This window comes from Varanus komodoensis, unplaced genomic scaffold (genome assembly GCF_004798865.1).
Source record: "Varanus komodoensis strain SLA01 unplaced genomic scaffold, ASM479886v1 scaffold89, whole genome shotgun sequence".
NCBI classification, from domain to species: domain Eukaryota; kingdom Metazoa; phylum Chordata; class Lepidosauria; order Squamata; family Varanidae; genus Varanus; species Varanus komodoensis.
The window spans coordinates 1,652,271-1,664,417 of NW_025336587.1; the positions used below are offsets into that span (position 1 = coordinate 1,652,271).

Consider the following 12,147-nt stretch of genomic DNA (forward strand, 5'->3'; position numbering starts at 1 on the left):
GGTAGGTCGGGCTGAGAATTTGTGGCTGGCTCAGAGTCCCCTACTAAGGGCTAGAATCTGGATCTCTAGACCAACATTCTAAGCACCACACTACACTGTCCCTGTCTGTGTAGTGCCGATAATGTATTTTAAGGTGCTAATAACATAATAGGAAGAATCATGCTGAATCAGACCCGGATTCTATCTAGTTAAACATTCTGTCCATGCAGTGGCTCACTACAGAAAATCCACAAGCAGGACAGTGGTGCAAGAGCACCCTTGTTCCCCACTGACAGGTGTGTGTAGGTCTCTGATATTGAGGGTGGCAAAGGGCCACCAAGACTAGTAACTTTGATAGCTTTTTCCTCCATGAGTTTGTCCCATCTGCTTCTCAGTCAGTCCAATTTGTTTCCCATCTCATGGTGGTTGTTTAAGTATGTGCTGTGGGAAGAAAAAGTGGGCGAAACCAAGAAGTTGCCTTGATGAAGAGATCTGCTCAAAATGCATATGCAGCTAGCAAACATTGGTGCTATCAGGATTCTAGTCCTCATGACACTCAGTTACCTCCAGGATCAGAGACAGTATAGTTGGGAAAGTGACCAAGGAGAGGGCTATTGGGCTCACATCCTGCTTGTCATTGTGGCAGCTGGTTGGCCTCTGTGAAAACAGAATGCTGGCTTTTGGTCTTATCCTGCACAATGCTTCCTTGATCTTTGAGTACTACTCCAAATAGAAGCTCTAGGGGGACATTTTTCTTCCAAGAGCAGTGCAGCAGGAATTAGATTAACTCTGCCAACTCTCATAATGTTGTGGTCCTCATCTATGCCTCCCACCACCCAGAACATATGTATTTATCACCTTTCCAAAATATCTGGAAAGTTCCGGGTTGGCACTTGTATTACTCAGCTGGTCTGCAGGAGGATCATAAAGAAGGCATAAAAGCACAGTCAGGTCAGAGTTAGAAGATGACAGCTGGAAGGCGTTTGTAATGCAAATGCAGTAAGAAGACTCCAGCCAAACTCACAGGTGTGGCTGGGGAGGCCAGCCCAAAAAGCGCTGCCAATTTACTATCCTCTGGCACTGGACTGAAAGAAAATCAGCTGCTCTCACATGCGTAGACTTGATAAAGAATGAGAATCATAAAAACAACTTAGCTTTTAGCAATATATTCTCTGTGCCCATTTTCTGCATGACTTCTTTTCTGTCACACATGCTCCTCACAGTTTCAGTTACCACTTGCAGGTACAGAATCCCAGAACTGAGGACACTTATAATTGGAAGGGGTCCATACAGCCATCCAGTGCAACCCCTGCTCAGTGCAGGACTCCAAGTTCAAGCATCCTTGACAGGAGGCTGTCCAGTTGCATCTTGGAATACCCCAAGTGTGGGAGAGCCCACCACCTTCCTAAGTGATAGGTTCCATTGTCATACTGCTCTAACAGTCAGACCCCCCCCCCCCCGCCCCCCATTTCTAGCTGGAATCTGGATTCCTGTAACTTGACCGTTATTCCATGCCCCGCACTGAGATGGCCAAGATGAAACTTGGACTAAGACCTGGTTCAGAGCTCAGCCATGACATCCCCTGGGTTATTTGCTCAGCTTGCCTGCCTTGTAAAGCAGAGTGTAACATTGGAAAGGGAGAACTGTATACATGGTTTTTGTGCCTTAGAGCATGTGCGGATATGCAGAGCACTCCTCTCCCCTGTATTCTGTGCCACCACACTTGGAATATTGTGCACATTTCTGGACGCGGCATCTGAGAAAGGGCCTCATGGAGCTGGAAAGAGTGCAGAGAAGAGCAACTGAAAATGATTAAATTGCTGGAGCAACCCCCTTATGAGGAACGCTTACAACAGCTGGGATTGTTCTGCTTTGCATAAGGGGAGACATGAGAGGGGAGCTCAAAATTATGGGGTGGAGAAGGTGGAGGAGACATTTTCCTTTCTCTCCCATAATACCAGAACCCCATGAAACCTTTGCGTGGGAGATTCAGGACAGATCAAAGGATTTCTTCAGACAGCGCGTACCTTCCGGCATTCACTGCCATGGGAAGTAATGGTAGTGAAAGCCAGTTTAAAGGCAGATGGGACAAATTCCCGGAGGCCACCTGTGGCCGCCAGCCCTGCTGTGTGCTGTCTCGGTCATCACAGGTGACAAGCGCACATGCACCAGATGCGGAAGAGCCTGGACAGGCGGAATTCTTGCACCCATCCTGCGCAAGGGATCCCACAGGCAAGCTGGCTGCCCACCGCGTGAACGAGCGTTGGCCTGGATGGAAAACTGATCTGATCCAGCAGGGCTCTTCTTGCGTTGGAAGCGAAGAGTCGGACAAAAGAAAGTAAGCGCACGCGCAGAAAGGGAGAAGGGAGAAGCCTAGCAAGCAGCAATGTTAGGAAGCAGCATCCCCTTGTGATGAGAAGGAAGCAGACTTCCCAACACATCGCACGGACAAAGTCCCGGGGCATGTGCAAAGAGCTTCCTCCATTGCAGAATTCCTCCCTCGAGCTCAGACCCTCCCCAGCCATGCCTCCTCCCTCCTTCCCGCTCTCCCACGTGCCCCCAACCCTCTGGCCAATCCTGCTCCGCCCCGCCCCTCGTCCCGCCCCGCCTCCTGGGGAGCTCTGGTTGGGCTGCAGGCGCGGAGCGAGAGTTGCGCCGTCGCCAGCCAATGAGCCATCCAGGGGTGGGATGGAGGTGAGGAGAGCGGCAGGCGGTCTGACCAATGCCCTGCCGCCGAGCGCGCGCGCGCGCGCTCTCCCCCTCCCCTGGCCGGCGACCACGCCCCCTCCCGGTTGCCTGGCGAAGCCTGAGGCCTGGCTGGGGCCTGCTCGCCAGCCGCTACTGCCGCCGCCGCCGCGATGCCGCACGGCTTCAAGGCCGGGGACCTCGTCTTCGCCAAGATGAAGGGATACCCGCACTGGCCGGCCCGGGTGGGTGAGAGGGTGAAGTGCCGAGTACGAGGCCGGGGGGAGGAAAAAAGGAGGGTGGGGAGCCCCGTCGCCTAGCAACCGCACCCCTCCCCTCGCCCAAGTGGGGGCGTCGTCCGCCCCCCGCAGGCCCTCAGCGCCCTCTCAGCGCAGCCTCCACGTGACCGCAGTGCACGCCGCGCGGGCTCCTCCTCGGGTGGGCAGCGCCCCCTGCAAAGCGGGGCGGGGCCGTGCCGGCGCCAAGGTATGTGTTGCAGAAGTGGGGGGGGGGGGAGTCCCTCCTCGGCCGGCCCCCCGTTCCCCCTCCGCAAGCGCAGCTCTGTGTGGCATAGTGCTCTCTGCTTGAGCGGTGTTGTGGGGTTGGCGGGGAGGGGAGTGGAGGGCTTTGGGAGGGTGTCCCCCAGGACCCTTGGAGGAGTTGAGGCCCATCTGCATGCTGTGCATGTGCATACGTGCATGTGCTTGTTGTTCGTTGTATGCGCGCGCGCGATTGAATGCATGTCCAAGGGGCGTAATATAGCGTTACATATGCAGTTTGTGTATACATGTGCAACGTGTGCCTGAGCAGTGCATAAAATTGAATGCTCTGGGTGTGTGCCCGCGTGCCTCTATTTACCAACACTGTATGGGTGGCCTGCGGGGGCTTATATATTTACGCTGCGTATGTTACTCGTGCGATAAGAGAGAGGCCTGTGGTGTAGAGGTGAGATTGCTGAACTGTAACGTGGGAAGTCTGCCTTCAAGCGTGCAATTGGCCATCAAGTTCTGATCCTGGCGTACCTCAAAGGATTGTTGTGAGGGTAAATGAGAGGCGAAGTGTTCTGTCACTCTACTTGGGTTCCTTCAAGGAAGAAAAGGCAGGATACAGGTATAACAAAACGTGTGTGTGCGCGTGGCAGTGCATGCATTTAAATTGTATATATTGCATATTTATGCATAAGTGATGCACTGCTTGTGTGTGTATGCACCACCACTGTCACTGGCAAGACTTGGCCTGGAGGTGTTTAAGCCCATGGATTTGTTGTGTGTGTTTAGCCCCAGTGTGTTGTCCTAATCATGTTGAAGGAGAAAGGAGGAAACTCATTAAGTGCACTACATAAGTTCCATGGAGGCATTTTGGATCCCAACATTTGCGTGTACGTCTGTGTGCGTGCACATGTGGTTTGCAATGCAAACTTTGGGGTGGGGGGGAGCAGGAAGTTCTGTCTGAGTGCCCAGCAGCAAGCACTGGCCGTTGTTAGAGGAAAATATTTGCACTAGAAGAACTCTTCTAGATTAGGCCCAGCATTGCTTTAGTGGTCTGTGCCCATGAAGGGCTAATTTTTAAAATTTATTAGATTTCTATCCTGCTTTTTTACATAACTCAAAGTGGCCTGCATCATTCTCTTCCTCCTCCTCCTCTCAGTCGTCTCACAGCAACAACAACCCTGTGAGGTAGACTGGACTGAGTCTGGGACTTGTCCAGAGTCACCCATTCGCCCCCATGGCTGAGCAGGGTCTCAAACACAGATCACTCGAGTCCCAGCTCCATGCTCTTAAGCACTGCCACTGCACTAGCTCTCATGAAAGCCAAATGGCTGTCAATGGGAGACCCACAAGCTGGATGATAGTGCAGTGGCACCCTTCTGCCCATGTTCCCCAGCAACTGGTGTACACAGGCACAGTAACTCTGATCTTAGAAATAGCATGTGGCTATCAGGACTAGTAACCATGGATAGCTTGCTCTGCCAGGAATTTTTTCCAGTTCCCTTTTAAAGCTGTTGAAATTGGTGGCCATTGCAACATCTTGTGAAACAGAATTCTGTAGGTGAACTTTGCCTTGTGTATAAATGACCTTCCTTTTTGCAGCAGGTTTGTTTGCGGAATGGGTCATTCTCACTGGCGTGTCTTCACTGCCACCCCAAAATTTGTGAGGGGTGGGCAATCTGAACTCTTTGATAACTCACTGTGAAAGCACTTTGTAGGGGCCACACAGGGGCTGCTTTTTTCCCTTCCCCTCCTAGATTTTGCATGGGTTGGCTCTGGATGCAATCACCTGAAAAGCATATGTCCACTGCCTTCCCCTCTTTTATCAACTATTTGCAGTTGAAAACATCTTATTGCACCCCATAAGACTGGCATAGAGAGGAATTTTGGGCCCACAGTTGGTTACACCCAGATTAGGTGCAAGCGTCACCTTAGGTGTCATCTTGTATAAGTAACAACCTGATGGGTGTGTCCTGAAGCACCTGTACACTCCAGAGGTGTCCACTTGCAGCCCCAGTTGTGAAGTAGTCAAGGGCCTGCCATTGTTGCTCCTCTCAATTTATAATGCTGGTCGATGGCTGTGGTGGGAAGGTTGTTCCCCCTCCCTCCCTCCCTCAGTTTAGTTGTCCTGTATTTGTTCCGCCATTTGGAGGAGAGTTCTTTGAGCAAACTGAGCAGAGGGGACACAGCCTCAAGTGCTGGGCATCTGGAGCAGCACTCTTGCAATGGGAGGAGGCGACTTCCTGTGCCTCAGGATTCAGTGTGGTGGGCTGCACATTTGTCCCGGCTGTAGTGCAGTCCTCCTTCCCACCCAGCTCCTCCAAAATGTCATACCCCAGGTCCTTGGTATGTGGTCTTGCCAGCTTTGGGAACTGGAGTGGGAGGGGTGTCCTGTCCAGAATTGTACTGGGAGGGGGGTGATGCAGTGGTGCAGCGGAGAATGGAGTTTGTAAGTGTGGGGAAAGATGGGCTCATAGCTCAGTGGCAGACCCTGTGCTGGGCATGGTGGAGGCCCCCAGTTTTGATCCCAGCACCAAACAGGTTCTGGCAGAGGTGATGAGAGGGTTCCACTGTTGTCCCATGAGAGCTGCTGCCAGGCAGCCTAGCCCAGCCTTCCCCAACCTGGCACCATTTTGGTGGTGTTGCATGGCAGCTCCCATCATCCCCAGCTGGCCTTGTGGGGTACAGGAGGTTTTAGTGCAGCACACCTGGGGTGCACTGGTTTGGGGAAGGCTGGTGCTGGGTGGATGGTTGGGTCATGGCTAAGGGAGCATGTTCCGCTTTGCTTTTAACCGAAGCCTTGCTCCTCAGGAGATCTGGAAGGAAACAAGCGGGGAGGGCCTTTTTGGTGGTGGCCTCTGATTGGGAAATGCTCTCTTCAGCAAAGTCTGCCTGGGGGGCACATTGTCACTCTGTTGGCCTCAGGTTCCTCTGCACCCAGGCATTCGATGTCCTGTGATGGATGCAATGACTGAGGAGCTAAATTTGCAATGTGATGGACAGAATGCGCGAGAACCAGTTGGGATTCTGACATTTTAAATTGCTTCAATTGTTCTTATGCTTTAACCCCTACTCTGAGTTGTCTTGAGTCTTTCCCCCCTTTTTTTGTACATAAAGGCATCTAATAAAGTTAGGCTGCAATTCTGCACAAGCTGAGCTAGGCCAGTACTCACAGGCCTTTTTTTGTTTTAACTTGCAAGTTAACTTGTTTGAACCTCCATGAACCATGATTCTGGTTCAGGGGGAATGTGAGTGTTCTGTTCTCATTCATGGCATCCAAGAATTTGTGCATGGACTGTGGCTCTGATGTTTCAGTTCCCCAATTCATGTGATGGGGAAAGGGTTGGCTATTCTGTGAGTTCCCAGGTAGTGCAGGGACACTGATTTGGTATATGCCCCTTAGGTCTGCTTCTCTAAAACCCTTGCTTTCCCAAGAGGCTGTTCCACAGTGGATGTTTGTAAGCTGGGGAAGGAGGGATTCTAGGTGTTTTGTGTCATGTGATTTTTATCGTTTTATATCCTGCCTTTCTTCTAAGGAGCTGCAGGATGTATACAGAGGTCTCCCCTTTATAATTTTATCCAGCATAAAAGATCAGGAAGAGAATTAGACAAAATTGCTACAAACTGCATTGGCGATTCAGAGTTAAAGATGAATTTCTGTTCATAGTATATTATTTATATTTATGTTGCTTAAATTAATTTGTTGTTTAAACAAAATTTGATAATGTTAACCCATTCATTATGTTGCTTAAATTAATTTGTTGTTTAAACAAAATTTGATAATGTTAAACCATTCATTTGATGTATTTGTCATGGACTTGGGCTATTATAATTAGCTTTTTAAAATGAAAATAAAAAGGAAGTATGGCAAGTATAGTATTACCATCTTGAGAGCCTTGTAGTTAGAGTGGAAGTGGCTGGCCCCAGCTTACCCAGTGAGCTTCATGCCTGAGCATCTGTTTAAACTCAGGTCTTCTCTGGTCCACACTTACACACTCTCTGATTCTGTTTTGCATGAGGTTGGCCACCGTATTTGCCAGCTGCAGGAGGTCCTCTTCTGTCCCACCTGTTGCTGCTAGTCACAGAGTCGTGTCCGACCCACAGTGACCCCATGGGCAACACTCCTTCAGGCCCTCCTGTCCTCCACCATCCCCCGGAGTCCACCCAAGCTCATGCGAACTGCTTCCGTGACTCCATCCAGCCACCTCATCCTCTGCCATCCCCTTCTCCCGTCAATTGTTCCCAGCATCAGGGTCTTCTCCAGGGAGTCCTTCCTTCTCATGAGGTGGTCAAAGCATTTGAGCTTCAGCTTCAGGATCTGGCCTTCTGAAGAGCAGTCAGGGTTGATCTCCTCTAGGACTGACTGGTTTGATCTTGCAGTCCAAGTGACTCGCAGGAGTATCCTCCAGCACCACAATTCAAAGGTCTCCATTCTCCAGCGCTCAGCCTTCCTTATGGTCCAGCTTTCACAGCCATACATTGCAACTGGGAAAACCATTGCCTTGACTATACACACTTTTGTCGGCAGGGTGATGTCTGCTTTTTAGTATGCTATCTAGAGTTTCCATAGCTCTCCTCCCAAGGAGCAAGCGTCTTTTAATTTCTTGGCTGCAGTCCCCATCTGTGGTGATCTTGGAGCCCAGGAAAATAACATCTCTCACTACCTCCATTTATTCCCCATCTATTTGCCTGGAAGTGAGAGGACCAAATGCCATGATCTTAGTTTTCTTAATGTTGAGTTTCAAGCCAACTTTTGTGCTCTCCTCCTTCACCCGCATCAAGAGGTTCTTCAGTTCTTCCTCACTTTCTGCTGTTAAAGTGGTATCATCTGCATATCTGAGGATGTTGATATTTCTCCCTGCTATGTTAATTCCAACTGGTGATTCATCTAGCCCCGCCTTTCTCATTATGCGCTTTGCATATAAGTTAAACAGGCAGGATGACAGTATACTGCCTTGCGCACCTCTCCCTCACTTTAATCCAATCCACGCGCAAGTCTTGACATCCCCAACTCCTGTAAACCTTAAAGTCCTGTGGCAGTGGGTGAGCAACGAAGCAGCAGGTGTGGATACACTGGGAGCTGTAGCCGTGGACCTGCACACAGGCGGCTCAGGTCTAATGGTTGTCTTCTTGCTGACTGAAGCAACAGCTGGATTTGGCGCCTACCTGAGTGACTGAGCAGCCCTCTTTAGGACCACACTGCTCACCTCTGCAGCAAGAGGAAGGGGCTAGAAAAGGTGCCCTAAACATTGTTTGGTTTATAGAACCCTGGCCAGCTTACTGCGGCTGGAGGGGATCCCATCTCATGCGGTTGAACAACAAAACTTCAAATAAAACGCAAGGTAACCCCACTCACTGTTGGCACATGGAATGTATGCATGCTTCAAGATACAGCAGATCGACCAGAAAGAAGAACAGCCCTGGTCCCCAGAGAGCTCGCAAGATTTAACATTGATATTGCGGCCGTGTGTGAATCTTGCCTGGCCAACGAAGGTCAGCTCACAGAAACAGGAGGCGGTTACACATTCTTCTGGTGTGGACGCAGCAGTGACAAACGTCATGAATCTGGAGTTGGCTTTGTGGTTAAGAATGATCTTGTCCCCATACTTGCCCGTCTTCCCAAGGGCGTGAACGACCGACTCATGACACTGCATCTCCCACTACCGAGAGGAAAGCAAGCCACACTGGTCAGTGCCTACGCACCCACAATGACGAATCCGGATGAAGTAAAGGACAAGTTTTATGAAGATCTCGATGCCCTGCTCTCATCCGTGAAGCACACCGACAGGCTGATTCTACTTGGTGATTTCAACGCAAGAGTAGGATCCGATCACTCTGCCTGGGATGGCGTCATTGGAAGAAATGGAATCAGCAAATGTAACAGGCCTACTGAATGGCCTACTGAAGACATGTGCGGCTCATGATTTGATCATCACCAACACCATCTTCCACCTGCTCACTCGTCCTGGATGCACCCACACCCCAAGCACTGGCATCTCATTGATTATGTCATCGTGTGGAGGAAAGACAGACAGGATGTAAGGGTGACCAAGGCCATGCCGAGTGCTGACTGTTGGACTGACCACAGACTCTTCATCTCCAAATTAAGCCTTCACATCAAGCCAAAGAGACGTCCGCAGGGAAACAAAGCTGAGATGAAAAAGATCAACGTCAGCAAACTGAGGAACCCCAACACAGCAGCTGAACTAGCAGAAGATCTTGACAACCAACTCTCAGAGCTGCAACTAGAGGAAAATGCTGAGAAGGACTGGGAACGCTTCCAGGATATTGTGCACTCTTCTGCACTAAAGCTTTTTGGACCCTCACACAGGAACCAGCAGGACTGGTTTGATGAAAACGATGAAGAGATCAAGGCCCTACTTGCTCAACAGCACTGCCTTCACTGTGCTCATCAGAACGATCCATCATCAACAGCTAAGAAAAATGCCTTCAACAACACTCGCAGAACCATACAGAGCAAGCTTCGCAAGATGCAGGACTCCTGGCTGAGTGCCAAAGCAGATGAAATCCAGAAGTTTGCTGATAGAAACGATGCCAAACGGTTCTACGAGGCCCTCAGATCCTTGTATAGACCTCAGCCCTCAGGGAGCTCCCCACTACTGGACTCAGATGGTGCAGTTTCATTACTGAGAAGACTCTGATTCTACAGCGTTGGGCTGAGCACTTCCAATTCACACTGAATTGCCCATCCTCCATCAATAATGAGGTGATTGACGGAATGCCCCAGGTGGATTTCAACCACAGCCTGGACATCCCACCATCAGAGACTGAAACCCTACAGGCCATCAGCCAGCTGTCCAGTGGCAAGACCCCAGGATCTGATACGATCCCAGCGGAAGTCTATAAGGAAGGTGGTGCAGTGCTTGTTGACAAACTCACTCAGCTGTTCCAGTCCTTCTGGAATCAAGGATCCATTCCTCAGGAACTGAAAGATGTGTCCATCGTGCACCTCTACAAGAGGAAAGGATATCAACAAGTCTGTGATAATCATAGAGGAATATCACTGCTCTCCATCGCAGGCAAGATCCTTGCATGTGTGTTGCTGACTCGCCTGACTGACCACCTGGAAAAGGGTCTACTAACCCCAGACACAGTGTGGCTTCTGCAAAGAACATGGCACTGTGGACATGATCTTCGCAGCCCGACAGCTCCAAGAGAAGTGTCAAGAGCAGAATCGTGAACTGTACACCATCTTTGTGGATCTCACCAAGGCTTTTGACACTGTGAGTTGCGAAAGTCTGTGGCGCATCATGTCGAAGTTTGGGTGCCCTGACAGATTCATCCTGATGGTACGTCAGTTCCACGACATCATGATGGCTCATGTTTTGGAAGACGGAGAAGCTTCAGAGGACTTTCCCATCACAAACGGTGTCAAGCAAGGGTGCGTGCTGGCACCGACCCTGTTCAGCATGATGTTTTCAGCCATGCTGACAGATGCCTTTCAGAACAATTCCTTGGGAGTCAGCCTGAGATACAGGACCGATGGGAAACTGTTCAACCTGCGAAGACTCCAGACTGTCACCAAGATAAAGGAGACTGTGCTATGAGGCCTCCTTTTTGCTGACGACTGTGCCCTGAATGCTGGATCTGAACAGAAAATGCAAGCCATCATGGACAAATTCACAGCAGCATGCAACAACTTCGGCCTCCTCATCAACACAAAGAAAACTAAAGTGATGCACCAGCCAGCTCCAAAAGCCCAACACCAAGAGCCCACCATCACAATGAAGGGACAAAAGCTGCAAGCAGTGGCCCATTTACATACCTTGGCAGCACCCTCTCCCGCACAGTGACAATTGACATCGAGGTCAACTGCAGAATCGCCAAGGCAAGCTCTGCATTCGGCAGACTGCTGACCAAAGTGTGGGACCACTGTGGAAAAAGCCTTGCTACAAAGCTTAAAGTCTACCGAGAAGTAGTTCTAACTACCCTGATATATGCCAGTGAGACTTGTACTGTATACAGGAGGCACGCTAGGCAGCTGAACCACTTCCACATGACTTTCCCCCACAGATTTCAGAGGATCCAGTGGCAGGACAAGGTGCCAGACAGAAGTCCTCTCCAGAGCAGGCCTGCCATCAGCTCACACCCTGCTGATGAAAGCCCAGACATGCTGGGCAGGCCATGTTGCAAGGATGCCAGACCACCGCATCCCCAAACAGCTCTTCTATGGTGAGCTGTCTCAAGGAAAGCGATCGCATGGGGGACAAAAGAAGCGATACAAAGACATGCTGAAAGCCTCTCTCAAGTCCCTGGTTATCGACACCACCTCCTAGGAGACCCTGGCACAAGACCGATCGACATGGCGCACGCTGATCCAGCAAGGCTGCCAAACTTCTGGAGCCAGAAGGACAACCATAGCACAGGAGAAGCGAGCGCTCCGTAAAGCCAGAGTTGCAAACGCTGCAACAGTGGTGCCCACACATGTCTGCCTGATATGTGGCAGAACACTCCGTGCCCATATTGGCCTCACCAGCCACCTGAGGACACACCATGGACAACTCTCAACCCACTAGATGTCAAGGTCCTCATCGAAAATGATGACGAACATCATCATCATCATCATCAAATAGGTAGGGCGACAGTATACAGCCTTACCAAACTCCTTTCTCAATTTTGAACTAATCAGTGGTTCCATGTCCTGTTCTCACTGTTGCTTCTTGACCCGCATATAGGTTTCTCAAGAGACAAATAAGATGGTCTGGTACTCCCGCCTCTTAAGAACTTGCCACAATTTGTTGTGATCCACAGAATCAAAGGCTTTAGCATAGTCAGTGAAGCAGAAGTAGATGTTTTTCTGGAACTCCGTAGCTTTCTCCATGATCCAGTGTGTTTTGGCAATTTGATCTCTAGTTCCTCTCCCTCTTCGAAATCCTGCCTGTACTTTTGGTAGTTCTCGGTCCACATACTGCTGGAGCCTGGCTTGAAGGATTTTGAGCATAACTTTGCTAGCATTTGAAATGGTGCAATGGTG

The 12,147-nt window shown here is 50.3% G+C and overlaps 1 protein-coding gene across 3 annotated transcripts in view; it reads left to right on the top strand.

The window, feature by feature from the left end:
- The first annotated feature begins 2,777 nt into the window (after positions 1-2,777).
- The window catches only part of HDGFL2 (HDGF like 2), a 29,179-nt gene continuing 19,809 nt past the window's right edge, over positions 2,778-12,147 (top strand). For all 3 annotated transcript variants that reach the window (XM_044417569.1, XM_044417570.1, XM_044417571.1), the window contains exon 1: positions 2,778-2,909. In XM_044417569.1, the coding sequence (XP_044273504.1) occupies positions 2,838-2,909 (72 nt within the window). In that variant the 5' untranslated portion in view covers positions 2,778-2,837. The remainder of the gene's footprint in view (positions 2,910-12,147) is intronic.